The sequence below is a fragment of the Hemicordylus capensis genome, chromosome 2 (assembly GCF_027244095.1).
Source record: "Hemicordylus capensis ecotype Gifberg chromosome 2, rHemCap1.1.pri, whole genome shotgun sequence".
Classification (NCBI taxonomy): Eukaryota; Metazoa; Chordata; class Lepidosauria; order Squamata; family Cordylidae; genus Hemicordylus; species Hemicordylus capensis.
In genome coordinates, this window is record NC_069658.1 from 26,133,239 (window position 1) to 26,154,459 (window position 21,221).

A 21,221-nucleotide genomic window follows, 5' to 3' on the forward strand; every position below is an offset into this window, starting at 1 on the left:
TTCAAGCAGACTGGCTTAGCAGGAAGGACGTACATCATGGGCCACCTTCAGGTGGACCTATTTGCATTGCCGGACAACAATAAATTTCCCAGATTCTTCTCCCGTTTTCGTTGCGAGGATGTAGAGGCCATGGATGCCATGTCCTCACCATGGCCCAAAGGGCTCCTGTATGTTTTTCCTCTGGTGCCAGTCCTCAGCCAATTACTTTGGAGCAAGCTCCTCAAAGCTCAGGTAATACTAGTAGTGCCACTTTCGGCTCCGGCATCCATGGTTAGTGGAAATTCTATATCTAGCAACTTCAGGTCCGTAGTTTCACCCAGTGTCTTCCATCAGGGTCCCATATTACACCATGACCCAGCATGGTTCAAGATTGCTGCATGGCAACTGCGTGCAACATCCTGAGAAGACATGGATATGCTCCAACAGTCCTCAATACTATCTTAGCATCCAGGAGGGATTCTACTAACTGAATATATCCATGCACGTGGTGAGATTTCCTCAATTGGCTGAACACTGTGGCCTCCAGAACTACTACTATTCCATGATCTAGAAAAGGGTCTTGGGGCTAATACCCTAAAATGTCAAGCTGCTGCACTTGCCACCTTGCTCTCTTTGTCAGAAACGCAAGGCCTACACTTGTGCCCACACCTTAGGGAGTTCCTTAGAGGCACATTCTCACCTAACAGTACACAGGTTCCTGCCCTGACATCTCCATAAAGTATTACGGGTCCTTCATGCACCTCAGTTTGAGCCCATTTGCTCAGTACCCCTTCACATTGAAAATGACGCTCTTCATGGCCATTACAACGGCGAGACAGGTTTCAAAGTTGAGAGCTCTGTCAGCTAATCCCAATTTTTGTATCTCCCCCCCCCCCCCGCGCGCGCACACACAATGCAGTCAGGCTGATTCCTGATCCTTCTTTGCTTCCACAAGTCTCCTTGGTGCTCCATCACTCCCAGGACATTGTGCTTCCTTCTTTTTGTTCCAAGCCGATCCATCTGGGAGCGGGGTAGGGGTGGCATAAATTGGACATCGGTTGCTGCTTAAAGACTTACCTGTTACAAACTGCATCCTTCAGATCAACAGAGGTGTTGTTTGTTTCGTTTTTACCATTGTCAGTGGACCAGAAGGTGTCTTCTGCTACAATAGCAAGATGGAGCAAAGCTTCTATTGTGTTGGCATATGAAGTGCAGTATCTGCCTCCACCACTCAAGTTAACAGCACTTTCTACAAGATTGGCAGCTATGTTGGCTGCATTTCCCACAGATGCTCCTCTAGCCTAAATCTGCAGATCGGCCACATGGGGATCTCCATCCTCTTTCACAAGGCGCTACAAGCCTGACCTGCATCGTTCTTCTCAGGCTGCCTTTGGCAGACATGTTCTTCAACATGTTCTTCTGCCCCAGTAGACGCTGATGCCCCCCTTCTGGGTTTCATAGCTGTGGCACATCCCGCATGAGATGTCCTCATCCAGCAGCAGAAAAAGGAGCATTGGTCACTCAGCGTGAAGGCTGCTTCTTACTGCTGGATTTGAGGCCATATTGGCCCACACGTCTAGGTGTCTACATCTACTGGTGTACTCTGACTTTTCTCCTTCATTCCTATATCTTGACTTGGCTAAACAGAACTGGTAGGGGCTTATCCTTCCCGGACTTATAAAGACTTGCTTAATTTATTTATTATTTATTCGATTTCTATACCGCCCTCCCAAAAATGGCTCAGGGCGGTTTACACAGAGAAATATGGTCCTGCCCTCTGGAGCATGTGGGAAAGATAACCCACATGAGATGTTCTCAAATCCAGCAGCAAGAACAAGCCTTCACAGTGAGTGACCAGTGTTCCTTTCTCTAAAAAGAGGAGTTTGGTGAAAAGAAAACTGAAAAAGAAAATCAAGAGAGTCACTTTGCTCCGGCATGCATGGTGTTTATTTAATAACAATAAGAGAAGCCCAGTTAGAATATATACCAAAAAGGAGGGAAGGTACCACCAAGTTTAGAAGGCTGACAAGTAAAGTCAGTGATAAAGGGGAAGAAGAATTCCTTCAGAAATGGGAAAGCTTGCCTAAATGAAGAGAACAGAAAGGGAAATAAACTCTGGCAAAAGAAATGCAAGGAGACAATAAGGGAGGCAAAAAAAGAGTTTGAGGAACATTTAGCTAAAACCATCACGGGGAAGGATGAAAAAATATTTAAATACAATAGAAGCAGGAAACCTTCCCGGCAGGTGATTGGTCCATTTGATGATGAGAGAGTGAAAGGGATTATTGAGGAGGATATGGAGTTTGCAGAGAAACTAAACAAGTTCTTTGCTTCTGTCTTCACTGCAGAGAATACTTAGAGTATAGCTGTGCCTGAACCGAGCTTCTTGGGGACAGAGGCTAAATAACTGAGTCAGATAGAGGTGACGAGAGGTGATGTTATAAACTGTCTAAATTAACAAATTGCCAGGGCCAGATGGCATCCACCAAGAGTCCTTAAAGAACTCAGTTCTTGAAATTGTCAACTTCCTTGCAAAAATATGTAACTTTTGCCTACAATCAGGTTATGTACCAGAGGACTGGAAAATAACCAATGTAACACCAGTTTTCAAAAAGGGATCCAGGGGGGATTTGGGAAACTACAGGTTGGTTAGTTTAATGTCTGTTCCGTGCAAATTGATGGAAAGCATTCTCAAAGATAAAATTGTTAAACATATAGAAGAACAGGCCCTGCTTAAATGAAAACCAGCATGGCTTCTTCAAAGGTAAATCATGCCATGCAGATCTTTTGGAGTTGTTTGAGAGTGTCAAAAGGCATGTGGATGTAGGTGATCCAGTTGACATGGTATACTTGGACTTTAAAAAAGCTTTCAGTAAAGTTCCTCATTGAAGACTCTTGAGAAAGCTTAGCAGTCATGGGATAAGGGGACAGGTTCATGTGTGGATTGGTAACTGGTTGAAAGACAGGAAACAGAGGGTAGGTATAAATGCAAAGTTTTTACAATGAAGGGAAGTAAGAAGTGGGGTTCCTCAGAGATCTGTACTGGGACCAGTGCTTTTAATTTTACACATAAATGCTCTAGAAATTTGGGTAAGCAGCAAGGTCGCTAAATTTGCTGATGACACCAAACTATTTATGGTGGTGAAATACAAAACAGATTGTGAAGATCTCCAAAAGGATCTCTCCAAACTGGAGGAGTGGGCAACAAAATGGCAGATGCAGTTCAGTGTTAGCAAGTGTAAAGTGATGCATATTGAGGCAAAAACCTCAAAATTCACATATACACTGATGGGATCTGAGCTGTCAGTAACTGACCAGGAGAGAGATCTTGGGGTCGTGGTGGACAGCTCATTGAAAACGTCGACACAATGTGTGGCAGCTGTGAAAAAAGCCAATTCCATGCATTAGGTAGGGGATTGACAATAAAACTGCTAATAACATAATTCCCTTATACAAATCTCTAGTGTGGCCACATTTGGAGTACTGTGTAAGTACCAGTCTGGTCCCAGCTTCTCCTTCCAGGGTACTCTGTTGAGGAGCAGGTGCGGGGACATGGGCAGGGAGGTGGAGTGGCTGTGGTCTATAGGCATAACCTCTCCCTGGCAAGGATCCCTGTCGAAGTGTCTGACCATATTGAATGTGTGTACCTAAGTTTGGGGACCAGGGAAAGACTGGGACTTCTCTTGGTGTACCAATTGCCCTCCTGCCCAGTGGAGTCCCTAACTGAGCTGACGGACTTGGTCTCGTGTTTGGCATTGGAATCTCCAAGGCTTGTGGTGCTGGTGGATTTCAGTGCCAACTTTGGGGCCAATTTGTCTGGGGCGGCTCAAGAGTTAATAGTGGCCATGACAACTATGGGCCTATCCCAAAGGGTCTCGGGACCTACGCACATTGCAGGTCACATGCTTGATGTGGTCTTTCCCTCTGATCAGGGTGGAGTTCAGTGAGTGGGGACTCTTGTGATTTCCCCATTGTCATGGACAGACCACCCACCATCTGGTTATGGTTGGACTCACAGTCACACCCCTTTGCATGGGTGAGGGGCCCATTACAATGGTCTGCCCGAGAAGTATTGGATCCAATAGGGTTCCAAGAAGCCTTGGAGAGATTTAGCGTTGGCTCTGCCGGTGATCCTGTTGATGCCCTGGTGGAGAACTGGAACAGCAAGCTCACCAAGGCAGTCGACATGATCGCACCTAAGCATCCTCTCTGACCTGCTTCAAAACTGGTCCCTTGGTATATGGACAACTACGGGAGCTGAAGCAGTGAGGTAGACTGGAGTGGGAGCTGAGGAAGATTCGACTCGAATCTGACAGATTACAACATACAGCACATTTGAAGATCTATGCTCTGGCAATACGGGTGGCAAAGAAGCGATTCTTTTTGGCCCGTATTGCATCCGCAAGTTCACGTCTGGCAGAGCTGCCCAGGGTCGTGAGAGGGCTAGTGAGCGCCCCTCCTTCCTTGAATCAGAATTTGGAACCAACTATTACCCACTGTGATGTGTTTAATGATTTTTGTGTGGAAAAATATCTCGTATGCCAACTTGGATTTATACCCCACAATTACTACAGTGTCTGAATCAGAGGTATCCAGCGACTCCTCTTATGTGGTTAGGCTGGATCAGTTCCAGTTTCTGGCTTGTGAGGATGTGGACAAGCTGCTTGGAGCGATGAGGCCTACCACCTGTTCTCTTGACCCTTGCCCGACGTGGCTAATACTTTCTGGCAGGGAGGTTGTTGTGGAAGGCTTGGTAGAAATAATAAATGCTTCTCTGAGGGAGGGCAGGATGCCTCCTTGCCTTAAGGAAGCAATTATCAGACCACTTCTGAAGAAGCCTGCCTTGGATTCCTCAGAGTTGAGCAACTATAGGCCTGTCTCCAACCTTCCGTGGCTGGGCAGTGTATTTGAGCGGTGGCCTCCGAACTCCAGGCAGTGTGGGATGAAACCTATTATCTAGACCCATTTCAGACTGGCTTTCGGGTGGGCTATGGGACGGAGACTGCCTTGGTCGGCCTGATGGATGATCTCTAATTAGGAAATGACAGAGGAAGTGTGACTCTGTGGGTCCTTTTGGACCTATCTGCGGCTTTCGATACTATCAACCATAGTATCTTTCTGGAGCATCTGAGGGGGTTGGGAGGCACTGCTTTGCAGTGGTTCTACTCTTACCTCTCAGGCAGATTCCAGATGATGTCTCTCGGGGACTGTTGTTATTCAAAAACTGAACTCCGGTATGGTGTCCCTCAGGGCTTCGTATTGTCTCCAATGTTGTTTAACATCAACATGAAACCGCTGGGAGAGATCATCAGGAGATTTGGTGCAGGGTGCTATCAGTATGCTGATGACACCCAAATCTATTTTTCCATGTCAACATAATCAGGATAAGGCATAACCCCTGCTAACTGGGCAAAGAGGCACTTTTAACCGTGGTGATTCTCTTTATTTAGCAGGGGGAGAGTAACTGGCCCTCTCCACCCACGGCATAGTACTTCGAGTGACTGTTGCTGGTGTCCATCTTCTGTTTCGTTTTAGAATGTGAGCCCTTTGGGGACAGAGAGCCATCTTATTTATTTATTATTTCTCTGTGTAAACCGCCCTGAGCCATTTTTGGAAGGGTGGTCTAGAAATCGAAATAATAATAATAACAACAACATCAACAACAACCTCCCAAAATGCCTGCTTGGAGGCAGTGATGGGCTTGACGAGAGGTAACAACCTGAGACGGAATCCATATAAGACGGAAGCACTTATTGTGTGGGTTTGGAACTAGAGAGATGATTTTGATCTGCTTGTTCTGCATGGAGTCACATTTTCCTAAAAGGAACAGGTACACAGTCTGGGGGTGCTTCTGGAACCAAAACTCTCCCTGGTGTCCCAGGTTGAGGCAGTGGCCAGAGGTGCCTTTTATCAGCTTTGGCTGATACGCTAGCTGTGTCCATTTCTTGAGATAAATGACCTCAGAACAGTAGTACATCTGCTGGTTACCTCTAGACTTGACTACTGCAATGCACTCTATGTGGGGCTGCCCTTGTATGTAGACTGGAAACTACAGTTGGTCCAGAATGCGGCAGCCAGGTTGGTCTCTGGGTCATCTCGGAGACACCATATCATTCCTGTCTTAAAAGATCTACACTGGCTGCCGATAAGTTTCCGGGCAAAGTACAAGGTTTGGGTTATAACCTATAAACCTTTAAAACCCTAAATAGCTTGGGCCCTGGGTATTTAAGAAAGTGTCTTCTTTGCTATGAACCACACTGTCTATTGAGATCATCTGGAGAGGTCCATCTGTGGTTGTCACTGGCTCGTCTGGTGGCTACTCAGGGACGGACTGTCTCCATTGCTGCCCCGAGGCTTTGGACCACACTTCCTGCTGAAATAAGAGCCTTCCCATCTCTTACAACTCCCCCCACCCAGATTTTATAGTGCATTTATTAGTAATATAAGTAAACACAGAAGAGGTTACATCACTGAGAGTCATACATGATTACAAACAAAAACATATCCATCGTAAGAACCTCCTCTATATGCAAAATACAAATAGTAATTATATATATTTATAAATATGTGTATATAATTATAGAGTAGGAAATGTTAACATGGACCTCAGTCTTACCTTCAGTAAAATTTCAAACCTCAGAACCAATTGAGTATCCAGCAGTTGAACAATATAAAGAGGGGAGAGCCAAAACGAGCAAAAAAAACAAACATTAATATTATAGTTGATTCAGGCACAGAGCAAAACATCCGCGTGAGGATCCCATCCCATATCCACAAGCTTAAAAAGTATTAATAAACATATTATTAATTAATATGATATCAATAAAAATTTATAATTAGCCAGAGAAGAATTCAAACCCAACAAAAAATAAAACCTTCATAAGTGAAACTCACTGAAATCCGTAAAATCATTGTATATAAATACCCTACATAAATTTCATCCTTTTTAAAATTCAAAACCTTTTTCGAGATAAGGTCATAAATGCTCAAATCCCCTCTGATCTTTTCCATCCCAGTTCTTCTTCAATGTAGAAATATTGATAAAATAATTCCAAACAGAATACTGAATAATACTGTTTGGTCCGCTGCTAGATGGATAAAATCTAAGAAAAGCTATAAGAAAACCAAAAATATTTAAAGTCATTTTACAACCTTACCCACGAAGACAAGAACACACAAAAAAAAGCTTCTCCTGTAAAGAACTATGAACTCAATAAACATATCTTAACAGATAAGAAGGTATGGAAAAAATTCCTGATCCGGGTTTCAATGTTAAGTTATATAGACAAAAAATGGTTGTTACCTGACTTATTAAAGCTATTAGTTACATACAGACACAAAAACGCCATAAATTCTAGACAGGAACTCCAACATAAAAATATAGTTGTTATATCACCAGCAGAATACATAGAGGGGTCCCTCAAAGCGGAACAATAAGCAGCCAAAATATTAAGCTCTGCACCAAATCATGCAGCAAGAGTTTCTGCATATCTCTATTATCACTTTGTATTGGCTCTCCTCCCTGCAAAACACTACACCATTACCGCCATAGAAGTCCATGACAACACAAAGGGGGGGGGGGGAGAGACAGAAATGGAAGAAAACATTTCAGCTCTCCACTGTAAAAATCTCATTAAAACCAAAAAGATCAGAATAAGTCTAAAATCTAGTATATAAGAGGATTGAGAGAATAATTTTTGAACCTCTCCTCTAACTCCCCAAAATGTCAAAAAATTAGAACAAAAAAAAGATTGCTCATAGGAAAAGAAGATGCCGACCTCACAAAAACATAAACTTTAAATGTAAATTTTTCTTTTTAAAAAACACAGAGCCATGATGGATTTCCCAGCCCTTGCACACCAATTACATGACAGTTTAACAGATATTCATGACTGGTATCCAAAACCTATTGTACCAAAAAAAGAAAGAAAAAAAAAGAAAGATATACAATAAGAAGGGATAAAGTAAAATAACTAACTGGGACTCTCATCATTTGAAAAACCAACTAAAATTTGCATTACCACAATCTTTTACAATACCATCAAATTATATTTCAAATTTTACCCATGATATAAGAAATTGAGCTTTTAGTTTAAAGATTTCCCTCTTCACAAAATTTTTGGTAAAAGCTGGTAACAGCTTTTCTTCAATTAGCAGAATAGCAAAAGCAATTCTTCAATTAGCAGAAACTAATTACATATACAGGACAACATTACATCAGCAATTATTATATGTATAAATGTTTACATGTAAAAATGTTAAAACTAGTTTCCCTAACTTCTGTTATATTTTTGGAAATAACATCACAGGGAATACAATAAGAAGAAAGAAAGAAAAAATCCTTATAGTTTCTACCTAATTACTTCAATACATTTTTATACATTTTTATCTTGAAGCAAATCAAAGGAAATTAAGAATCTCATTAAATTTGAAAGAGAAAGGTAAAAAAAGAACATATTTGATTCCCAGGTATTTCTTACACTGCATCAAAACAAAACAGTAAAGAGACCCATTAGAAATGCAGTAAAGGGTTAACATAAGAGTCTTAAGGAGTTTTGAGAACGTTCTTGGGCCAAAGATAAGGTATTCTGCCAGAGACGTAATAAGCTGGAACTTACTCCATACAAAAGCTTATGCATGGGAAAATGTGAAAAGTCTTAAGTCTCCGGTTTCATTCCAGTTTATCCTTTCCACTTTCTAATGTTGAATTTCAAAGGCTTGCAATGTTGAATGATGATTCCAAAAATCCAAAAGCATTTTCATAAAATAAGGAAGCTTCTTGTAAAAGTTCAGAAGTGTAATACGGAAAACAGAAAGTTTGGTTACCAGCCATAAAATATCTTGTCAGTGCCGAAATTCCAGTGCAGTGAATAAGTCAAAGTTCAAAATAAAAATTACAATCTTCTGGATGAAAACTAAGCTGATAAAGGTACAGGCAGTAGGCTCTGCAAAAGAGAAAAGGCACCCAAGCAGTAAAATCTCGTCGGTCAACATCCTCTTCAACCAGCGCTTGTCTTAATGCTGTAAATCATTCCATAATTGCTTCTAGGAAGGTCAGTAAGAGGTTCAAAAATGCAAAGTAAGAATACCAGAGATCTTGCATACTCCCAGCTGTAGTCGTCTTGAGAGATTAATTAGGAAAGAGAAAGTAGATAGATTAGTTGCAATTTCGTCCCTTCATCGGCTTTGATGATATTTGCCTCTTCCATTCAGCCTGTTGCTGAAGCAGAAAGGTTTATTCCAGGGGTTCGTCCAGGGAAATCTCCCCAGACTCCCCCCCCCCCGGAAAAAAACAAGCCCTGCATGCAATCTGATATCCATCATAATGATGAGAGATAATTGGACCAAATGGGAGTCGAATCGCCTGGAGTTTTAGCCAGGTGCTTCTCTTCGGAATGCCATCTTCGCTCTCCCCATCTCTTACAACTTTTAAAAGGCTAGTCAAGATGCATTTGTTCATCCAGGCTTTTAATTAGATATTGTTTTAATTGTGTTTTAATAGTTTTAACTTTTTAAATTTTAATTGTTGAAATGTGTTAATCTTTTTATTGGTTGTTTTTATTGTTTTGCAAACCGCCCAGAGAACTTGTATTTTGGGCTATATAAAAATATGTTAAATTAAATGAATAATATAAATAAATACAGTTGTGGCCACCATATATCAAAAAGGAGATTATAGAACTGGAGAAGGTACAGAAGAGGGCAATCAAGATGATCACCTTGATCACCTAGATCACCTTCCTTACAAGGTAAGGCTGCAACACTTTGGGCTTTTTAGTTTAGCAAAAAGACTGAGGGGCGACAGGTCTATACAATTATGGATAGTGTGAAGAAAGTTGATAGACATTTTCCTCCCTCTAACATAACACTAGAACCAGGCGTCATCTCATGAAACTGATTGTCAAGAAATTTAGGACCGGCAACAGGAAGTACTTTTTTTTACACAACACATAATTATCCTATGGAATTCTCTGCCACAAGATGTGACAGCCACCAGCCTTCGTGTCTTTAAGAATGGCTTAGATAAATTCATGGAGGACAAGTCTATCAATGGCTACCAGTCTGAGGGTTATAGGCCACCTCCAGCTCTTGCCTGTGGGCTTCCCAGAGGCATCTGTTGGGCCACTGTTTGAGACAGGATACTGGACTAGATAGGCCTTGGGCCTGATCCAGCAGGGCTGTTCTTATTAATCCAGAATGGTTTAATTGAGATTATTGGCCGAAGCAGGTTATCAGGATCTTGTAACTCTGCTGAAATAATTTGGTTACTAATTCATGTTTAGGCCCAATTCAAAGTACTGGTTCTGACCTTTTGTATCTTTTATGACTTAGAACCAGGGTATCCAAAGAACCATCCTTTTCCTGAATGAGCATGCCTGCCTATTAAGATCTTCTGCAGAAGCTGTGCTCTGTGTCTTGCTAACAATGGAGGCACATTTGGGTGGGACATGAGAGGGCCTTCTCAGTGGCACCTCAGCTATGCAACTCCCTGCCAAGGAAGATCCACCGTGCTTATTTTTTGGTCTTCTGTCCTGCAAACACCTTCCTTTTTAAATTGACTTAGGGCTCTTGGTTTCCTCTGATTGTTGGCTCTTTTGTACTGATTTATAGAGCATTCTTTATCTGCTGCCTTGGTCTTTTGTTTTGTTATTGCTGTTACATTGTTTTAATGCTGCTGCTTTTTTAATTTGTTGGTTTTTGTAAGCTGTCTTTAGCATTTTAATAGAAAGGTAGGGTATATATAATTTCAATATATAATTTCAAAAGATAAAACTACTTTATTTTGATTTTTTCCTAATAATATTGTTTCTATGTTTTAATAGTGGTAGATGTATGCTTCATTACAGCAGTGGATGGTAAAAAATAACAATTTGTATAAAATAAGTTTTATTAACCAGTTAATAAAACAGTTAATTAACCATTCCTCCCTTCATTGGCCTTTAAATGCCTCTCCACATTTTTTTTTAAAAAGTCAGTTGTGTAAAGCAGACAAATTTGGGCTTTGTCAACCTTTTGGAGGAATGGTATTCTACAGCTTAGGATCTGACAAAAAAAAACACAGTATTAACTTGCTCCTTAGTTTATATTTTGGTACATCTGGGATCCATTAAATGGCTGCTTTGAGTTGAATATAGAGATTATCTGGGGATGTAGCATGAGAGGAAGTCCCTAAAGTATATCTTTTAGTTGGTTCTAGATGGTATTCAGAAAAGGAAATTCTAGGTGATGAATGTTCATTTTAGTATGTTTCTCAAGCACTTACTAGGTTATTAATTGCTTTTGTTCCTATGTAGTTGACCAAAGCTTCCTGGGTTATCAGTCATTCTGCTATGATACTGATTTCTGGCATTAAAAAGAGATACTATTTTGACATCCAACTAGATGAAGAAATAAAGGCTAAATCATCACAAGTTAAATCACCTTAAATACATGTTCAAGGTGATTAGTCATACATCCGTTATCTGGCAACATCTGCAAATATATTACCTATAACTGTATGCCATAGCTAGCATTAGAATAAGTTTGTTAGGAAAACTAAAATGATTTTAAATTGCAGAAGAATCTTAAAATAACTTTTTGTATGCTTAGCTTATGGGTGGGTTTTTATTATCAAGGTCCTTGGATTTTCCTTCAGTTATGTAATTTCTGTATCTTCCTCTTAATAGAGACCATTATAAGTGGAGTTGTAAGTATGGTGTCTTCATAAGAAAGAACATTTCAGAAAAAATAACTTCCTTGATTGAAGATGGCAGCTGATACATATTTTTCAAAGACTTGCACATTAGCTTGTATTTGGATTACAGTTTGCTCACTCCATTGAACCAGAGATGCATACAAGGAAATTGAAGTTAGGGGTGTGCACAGAACTGGTTTGGCTGGTTCAGTTCAAATTCGGCCCGGTCTGGTTTTGTGTCCAACTAAACCAGGTCTGGCCTAACTTGACCACTGAACTGGTTCAGGGGATATACTTGTAAAGGGGAATCTGGTGAGGATTCCCCTTTACAAGTGAAGGGTCATTCCCGAGGTCGTGGCAAGAGCAGTGGGGGGAAAAGCTGTTTATTTACCCTGGCTGCTTGCCCTCCTGACATGGCAAGTGCGCTCTCCCCCGTTTACTGAGCCACCAGCTTGGTTCTTGTCTCCACACATGGAGGTCTTAAAAATGTCCTCTGCATGTGCACGGAGGCAAGTACTGAGCCACTGCCAAGCTGATAGCTCTGTAAAGGGGGGGGGGAGTGCACTTGCTGCACCGGGAGGGTGACCAGTTGCAAGTGGCCTGGGTAAGCAGCTTTTCCCCCTCCCCCGCCTCAGGAACGCCCCTTGCCATTCTGAACGGGTTCCCCTGAACTGGGCCCAGTTCCGTTTGATCATGGACCGAACCACTCCCGGATGGGTTCGCAAATCAATCCTCTGAAACAGCCCTGGTTTGAGGTGAACTAGTTTGGGGTGAACTGTTTGTGCACACTCCTAATTGAAGTTCATTTTGAAAGGAAAAAAATGGAATGGCAAATTAGTTCTTACTCCTAGTAATGTTAGGAGGGTGGGTATGAGTGTTTTTGTTTGTCCAAGATCTGCTGGCCCTTCAGAACATACCTTCACTTTAAAAATCCCACCTTTCAGATATATGCTTTTGTAACAGGTTACCTTGTTACAGGTAAGTGGTTGTTCTTTCAGGAGTGTTATGAATGTGTATTGTGCTACATCACTTATACTAGACCTGTTCTTGACTGAGAAACCTAGAAAAGAAATGAGTGGTTGAACAAGGCAAAATAAAACAAACCAAATTTTTGATTTTGCCATAATTCTGCATGGAAAACTGTGAAAGTAGACTTCATTGTATATTTGTTGACATAGACTCGTCTAGGCCTTGGTGAATTAACTTGATGGACTTTATTTTATCAGGGTGATGTGCCTATTAAGCAGTTAGTGGTATGTGACTAGTTTCCCATGGCTTGAGTTACGTTATAGTCCTTACCTCTGACTCCTTTTTAATGGACTTCTGGAAGGATGCTTCCAGAATAGATGAAGCAGCATTTTAAAACTAATGTCAAATTTTGAAGTCTACATCAATTTTGTTTGAAGCCTAGCTGTGTATTTAGCTGCTTAACTGATGGAATGCTATGTTGTCCTGTAAGATCTCAATATACAATTTCTCTTAACAGCACATGATGCTTAGGGACCATTTATGCTGCATCTGTAGATGCATCTCTAGTTCCATATGGTCATTATGGATATATGAACTGCTGTTCCTTGAACTGGAAGAAAGGTTGAATACAGATTTTACATTGGATAATCTCTATAAGGTTTATATATTGCAAAACTGCTAATCTTTTAGGCTTTGTAGATTGACAAATCTTTGTACTTTGGTTAAAATTGTTAAGTACAGACTCCAGACTCTAGTCTGCATGTTTTCAAGAGCTAACAGCAGCATCAATCCATGAAGGTGAAGAATGGTAAAAGAAAAACAAGGGAGAATCCTATACTGAAGGTGAAACTTGGTTGCAGGCCCTTGATTTCATTTTATAATCACATGTTGTATAGAAGATAACATTTTCAGTGGACCTAACTTTTTTCTGTGTGGTACATCTTGCCAGTAGAAATTCCTCTGATTTGCCTGTAGCACTTAGGTATTTCTACAAAATATTATTTGTTATCCTTTTGCTTTCACGGTATTCAAGAAAGTGCTGGTAGTTCTGTGTTTGAAGAAAGTATTAAACTGCCTAGCAAATAAAGCTAAATAATGTAGGAGCTATCAGTGTGTATGTATACTTGGACAATATACTCATTGGAACATCTTGGTAACAATTCTTGTGATGAGCAATTCATCAAAGCTAAGTCAAGCTAGGTTTTTACTATATTATTCATTTCCATGCAGAAAATGTTGTCAAGTTTTGGACTCTAGTGTGTCATTTGAATGAAATATTCGTTCTGTATCTCCTGCTCTGCGGATTAATTTTTGGATGCTAGGTGAGGGCTTGAAGGGTTCCTTCCAGTTGTGAATCATTTCCAGCTAAAGGGGAAAAGAAAATGAAGGCATCACCCAGAATGATCTGTTTCTTCAATTGGTGGAAATAGCTGAAGTAGTAGCAGAATTTACACTTTTAGGATCCCAGAACTTATATCATGTTGCCAGTCTTATATGGATGGGGAAACAGAGGCATCACAATGAAGCTGAATTTCAACTGTAGAGACTGCAGAATATCCACTTAAGAGAGGTGAAGGACCATCCTGGTACTCAGGATCATCTTAAGAGAAGACAGATTAGTACTATTGTGCCTATCAGCAGAGGGTGGGGAAAAAGAAGTCTAAATACCAAAGAGATATAGATTACTACTTGACTAGTGGATCATCTGACAAGCATACTATGGAGCAGTGAGCCTTTGCAAGTCTGAATTGTTCCTGAACCTGAAAGTTGCTGATACCAAGCAAGCTGAGCCACCCTATAGTTGGATGTGTTGAGGCTACACATGAAGGTGAGGCCTGAGAAGCAAACCAGATTTCATAAGAAAATGCTCGCGGCAGAGTCAGTTTCTGTGTGAAATATGTCTAGCTAAGGATAAGTCAATCATAGATGCATTCAGGGGATATCATGCTGCCTGGTGAAAGATTTGGAAAAAAAAAGGGCTATTGCATCTCTTGAGCACACTTGTACATTAGTTGATGCCTAGGCATCAACTCAATCTAAATTTCTCCAAGCCCCATCTACAATCATCTGCAAAAGCATTCTTCAGAAGAAGAGACTACATACCATCCCAGACTGATTATGTTGATCCTTATGAAAGGGAATATTTTTTCTATATCTCCATTGCTAACTTGTTTAAAAAAATGCTTCATAACGTTGAGTTAGATGTTACCCAGTTGGGCCATGTACTTGAACCTCTCCTTCTAGGGAAGGATAACAGCATCCAGAGCATCATCATCATCATCATCATCATTATTATTATTATTATTATTATTATTAGGTTGAAAATTTCTCCACAGTCTTCCCATGTAGCTTGTTTGAAATGGCTGAATTGTGTCTTTATCACTGTGTTGGAGAAAGATTACTCTCAAACACAACTACTGTGTAGAATGAGGAGTGAACAATGTAGGTAAACCATGCTAGGCTGCAACGCTGTTGGTCTCCAAGGAGGACGACAAGGAGTTACACAGTTTATGCCACAGTGGTGTCCCAGAGTGCATTGCCCTTAAGTGTTTAGAGCATGGAGTTTTGACATGGGTAAATCAGGAAGATGGTTTACTGGATCAAATAGATCTTTTCTCATGCAGAAACATGCGATCAGATACTGTCTGAGTTGCAGACTGGAGAATAGAGAAATGACAAGGCATGAAATATATCTGTAAGAATGTAAAGAAAGAAGATTGAAGTGAGGGGGCGGGCAGATGTCCATGATAAAATCCTTAGTTTTAATGTGGACTTTGTTTTAAATTGATCTTATTGCATTCCCTTTTAAAAAGATATCTTCCTGAAGAGTAATTTCAGTTGCAGAATATGACTTGTATGCTAGTTCACATAATAAAATCTATTTTCTGCTCTGAATATAGTTAAGCGTTTGAATATATTCAAATTCTCCATCACTGTACTCCACTAGTTATACAACAGTTGCATAAGTTGTTAATCAGTTCCTATTTCTCTTCTTAAGTGGAGGACCTATTTTTCAGTTTACTTTTCCAAACAGCAATTTAAATGGTTACGAATGGATTATTATGCTTAGGAGACAGCATCCATGAACTAAGCACCATTGAAATAATTGTTAGCCATGATTAAGATAAGGAATCATTAATTTAATTTCAGTGGGCCATGACTTAGTCTGGATGCTGACTGTGTGTTATCCGTGACACCTTTTTGAACAGGATAGGTAGCTTAGGTAGTTTGTCAGTGAGGAGGAAGGCTGTGTGTGTGTGTGTGTGTGTGTGTGTGTGTGTGTGTGTGTGTGTGTGTGTGAAGTGATAGGACATGGCAGCAAGTGAATTCTGTCAATTCCTGTGAATATACTGATATATGGTATACCATCTTTGGGGAAGTACTAAAAAGAAATCACTGTGGGTAACAGCATGTCGACAACAATACTTTCAGTTGCTATTAAGTAGACAATATTGTTTCCATGTGTGGAAATCATACAAGACTTGTGGGTGAACTGCAGCAGTCATTGAAAAGAAGCAGAAGATGATCATTTCCCTCTCGCATAAGAGATATTTCAGGGATTTTTGTCTTTGCAAATCACTGAAGGTAGTGAAGCTCCTAAGACACTGTGTATTTGTGTTTCAGTGCAGTTTGACTGTCGATAGTTCATCATTGGACTCTAGTTAGGAGTTAGTAATCTTTTTCTCTTGGCGCTGGCTGCCTTTTGATTAATCTTTGATAGTTGAAGCCTGCCCTGAACTGCATGCAATGTGTCAAAAATGGTTGCCACTTCTTAATAATATCTCTCCTGCTAGTTGCAGATTACCAAATTGATAGGGGAATATCATATTGCAGTTGTTATAGCTGTTTAGTGATGGAGATTATAGGCGTCATTATTCCTTTAAACTGAATTGACATTTTGTGCGTGCAAACTTATGTACAAATACAAATTACTAATAAAGGTTACTTTTTGTGTGCTTTCATAGAAATATGAACCAGCATAACTGTTCAGTTTTTCTGAATTATTATTCTAGGATCAAGACCACCTTTAATACTTCAATCTCAGCCTCCACCTTACTCATCACCTAGAGATGTTCCCCCAGACATATTATTAGATTCACCAGAAAGAAAGCAAAAGAAACAAAAGAAAATGAAATTAGGCAAAGATGAAAAAGACCAGACTGAAAAGGCTGCAATGTATGATATCATTAGTTCTCCATCCAAGGACTCTACTAAACTTACATTAAGACTCACTCGTGTAAGATCTTCAGATATGGACCCACAGGATGATATGCTTTCTGGTTTGGAAAACAGTAACGTATCCGAAGGGGATATATCTTTTAATGTGCAGTATCCAGGACAGACTTCTAAAACGCCAGTTACTCCACAGGATATTACTCGCCCATTAAATGCTGCTCAATGTTTGCCGCAGCATGAACAAACAGCATTCCTTCAGGCACAACAAGTGCCTGTTTTACAACCGAACACTTCAGTTTCTGCAAAACAACCTCAAAATCCTTTGGTACAGACACATCAACAGGTTTTGCAACATGGAACTATAACGCCATATGATGAAGTAGAATTGGATGCATTGGCTGAAATTGAACGGATAGAACGGGAATCAGCTATTGAAAGGGAACGGTTTTCAAAAGAAGTGCAAGACAAAGGTAAAAAAATATTGTGTATATGTGCTGTATCTATATATGTATTTGTATAAATTTCTTATTCCTAGATAGCCTTCATATTTGAAGGCTGTCTTCAAATATTTTGAAGATATTCTTCAAAGTGAACCATAGATTTCCATAGAAGTTCATACTGTGAGTACAATCACAATTAGTGGTGTCTGAAATTCTAGATAATAAAGTTGTAGTGTGCTTTATTTCTATTGGGTTCATGTGGAATACAACTTAGACTGCCATCCTATATATGTTAGTGGGAAGTTAGTCCCATTGAACTGAGGACTTCCAAGTAAGCAGCTGTAGGATTGGACTATTTAGTAACTTGAATTCCTTTTCTCTAAGAGCAGATCAAGGGGTAGTTGAACGTGCTTTTTATTGGAGCAATATTGTTTAATTGTTGATTTAGAGAGCCACTGTTCAATATTTACTGTATAAAACATTGATAAATAACTGAAGTGTCTACTGATTGATCAGCATTGAATCATTAATATAGTCTAGTTTATTTTTACTGTTAAAGGGTCTTTGGCAGCATTTTCCTACCACTTGCTTTGTAGATATATGCCTAGATAGATTATCAATTTCAAACTAATGGATTGTAAACCTATCAAATTATTCAGACAATCAATACCATTAAGATAAATATTTGTTTGAATCATTATGCAAAGGCATGCTTCTCCAGAAGCTTCCTGAACAACAGTTTCTACTTTGGAAACTTATTCTGAAACTGTTGTCAAATCTGTACTTTGTATAAACAATTGGGCAATTAATTTTCTCAGCATTAGCTGTAACCAAATTCAAATATATCAAACTACAGTTGCTGCCTCTTTTTTAAACTCGAGAATTCATTTATAAGTAGAGTGCAGTGTTTGCTATCAGTAAAAAGTCAATGCTTCTACTTGGCCTATTTTCTGTTAGATTTAAAAGTTCATAAATTAAGTTTGCATCCATCCCAAAATGTTTAGCTGTCTTGTTTTTGGTTTGTTTGTTTTTTGTTTGGCCAGGGCAAATTGTGCTTCCTGAATTACTATTGTTTCTGCCACCATACCTTGATCCATATAAATATATTGCCCCAGAAGCCCACTGTTAGAAGTCAGAATTGTAAGGTACTTGCTGGGTCCCACCACCCATCCTACTGGATCCAAAAGAGGGACATTTTATAGTGGTGAATTCTCTTTATTTAGCAGGGGGTGAGCAACTGGTCCTATCCATCCCCAGCACAGCATCCCTCCAGTGGCTTTTGCTGGTGACTATCTTATGTTTCTTTTTTAGATTGTGAGCCCTTTGGGGACAGGGAGCCATTCATTCATTCATTCATTCATTCATTCATTCATTCATTCATTTATATCTATGTGCACTTTTGTTGAAAAATTGGATATAAATATTCGTCTTTGTCGTATTAGTGACTGAAAACTAAAACCATGGTGAGGAGCAGCCTAAAACCCTAAAACCATGGTGAGGAGCAGCAGTATTTAGTACTTGACTCGTGTGGTGGATTGGGCCCAGAGCAGGAGGGAGGAATAGTGGGCTTTGATTGCTGCTTCTCCTTGTGGGGGGATCAGCGGCTGTCTCGAGTATCAAATAGAGAGGAATGATTGCACTGGTTCAGCCTCAGCCACCCAAAGCTGTGGGTGTGAAAGCAATATGGATGAGTGACAGGGTAGGCTCTTGCTCTTCCACCATGTATAGAGTGGCAGACTTGCTGCTGGAGCAACTAGATTTACATGCATATGTTCCAGAGCTACTTCTTGCTTGGATAAGGCATCAGATGGCAATCACATTACTATAACAACATGAAAGTCTTCACACATCTGTGTGGAATTGGGAAGCTGAGAAGTAAGATGATACTGTGAGAGAGATGCAAATACCTATGCAGTTTCTTATTATTCCTCTTATTTTTAGAAGGCCTACTAAAGGTGTCTTTCCTGAGGATCTCCAAAAACCTGGTGCTAGCACTATTACATCATTAGGTAATTTGCCTGGAACAATTAATTGCAACAGTAGAGCTTCAACATTCAGCTCTGTTTATGTGGTACAATCATAGTCCAAAGTGTTCAATGACAAGACTTCATTATATATTATTTAGTAGATCCACTTTTTCCTCTCTAGTTACATTAAATACATCTCTGTGTGTGTGAGTGGGGGGGGTGCTCAGAAGTTTCTAGCCACAAGCTATATTTATAGCTGGTTCAGCTTTCTGTTTAATACTTTTATAAACACATTGGGGGTTGCATATTAATCTTAGGGACAGAATATGAAGTATTGGTGTACTAGCTATCTCCTAAAATCCCTATTTTGTTCGCTTGTCAATCATTAATTCTAGAATCAAGAAATGCCTTTTCTGAACAGCAAATATTTTTATATAGCCTCCCCCCCCCCACACCAAAAACACACACAAAAAAACCACTTATTTGGGATGTGTAATCGTAACTCTTTAGCTGAGCCTTTTAGAGGTAACTTGTGTCTGTAGAAGAAACTTTAGGAATCAATATTGCTTTATTCAGAAAAATCATGCCAGACCTAATTAACTTCTTTGACATAGTGTAAGAGATCTAGTAGCCTAGAACAGAATGTTTTAATATATCTGGGCCATACCAAAATGTTTAGCCTAGCCACATTATGTCCTTGCAAGCAGTATGCTCTCTGCTTTTTTTTCATCTGTGTGCAAAATGAGTTTTGTTCTGGGTGGCAGTATCAAGGCAATGTGTGCACATGTATATTCAGAGTGGGACCTTCCTGATTCAATTTGAGTGGGATCTAAAATTAACTGAGTGGACATTAAAAAATATTGTTTGCACATGTACATGCCTTAGAGGGAACAGTGCTTGCAAGAGAGCTTCAGAAAAATGGGTTCAGAGATACTGCTGTAAGATTGGTATACATTGATTTGAAAACTGATATCCAGAAGAAGGATAATATATTGATCAAAATCAAATTGGACAACTATCCATCAGTGTTCTGCATTGAGTCACTGTGGCTTCTATTAATGTTCAGTATCTTTACAACATGGATCAAGGAGTGAACAGTAACTCAAACCTGGGAATTATACAAAACTAGAACATTTTGTACAGCTTCAGATGTTGGACTGAAATTCAGGATTATGTCAAACTTGAGAGTTGGAAAGAAATTTAGTAAAGAAAGTGTAAAGTCTTGCACCTAGGAGAAAAATGATTGAACCATATGCTGGGGATAACAGGCTAGACAGCATCACTTCAGCATAAGGTTATAGGAGGTTACAGACAGATCATGAGTGCATGAAGGGCCCATGCCACTTTTTGATGTATTAATTAACAGTGATAAAGTTCCAGAGCAGTGAATGAAAGCATACTGTTGTAAGTCATGTCTGGAGTTCTGTGCTGAGTTCCTTATCTCTTGAGGTTAGGAGAGAGCAATGGACTTATCCTACAGAAATGTAGATCTGAATTAAATATCAAGGAAAACTATATTTGTAGTTCAACTGTCCAAAGAGGTTGTGGACTATCTGGCCTCCAAATAAGTGTTGGTACAGGTGGGGAGCTCTAGTCATTTTCATGTGCACAGCCAGGGAGCTGGATCATGCCCTAACTTCTTTATAAAGTGTGAATTTCAGATTTCTGCAGTAGTTATAGGATTCTGATACGCATACCAAATTATATCTGGAGTGCCACACATGAATTACTGAAAATTTCCAGTGTGTGCTCTTAATTCTAGTTCTAAAATATGCATATAGTTACATGAACAAAAGGGATTGACTATGTTTCTTTTGTCCACATTGCAGTGTTGTAATATTTGCTTTGCTACATTAAATTATTGGGCTTCAGGGTTTTTGTTTCCCAGGAATATGTGTATGTTACTGATATTTGCTGTCTTCATTTCATTGTAATAATTCTTCAGAGAAAATTGTTAGATTTTATCTGTAGAAAGTGAGTGTGGTTTTTTCCCCTTTTGATCAGGTAGTGGATTTA

At 39.8% G+C, this 21,221-nt stretch overlaps 1 protein-coding gene across 6 annotated transcripts in view; it reads left to right on the forward strand.

The window, feature by feature from the left end:
* NIPBL (NIPBL cohesin loading factor) overlaps positions 1–21,221 on the forward strand; it is a 282,797-nt gene that overhangs the window by 153,203 nt on the left and 108,373 nt on the right. For 5 of the 6 annotated variants that reach the window (XM_053290927.1, XM_053290922.1, XM_053290926.1 and 2 more), the window contains one exon: positions 16,636–17,268. The exons of the other annotated variant lie outside the window; for it this stretch is intronic. In XM_053290927.1, coding sequence (XP_053146902.1) covers positions 16,636–17,268 — 633 coding nt within the window. The remainder of the gene's footprint in view (positions 1–16,635; positions 17,269–21,221) is intronic. 6 annotated transcript variants of the gene reach the window in all.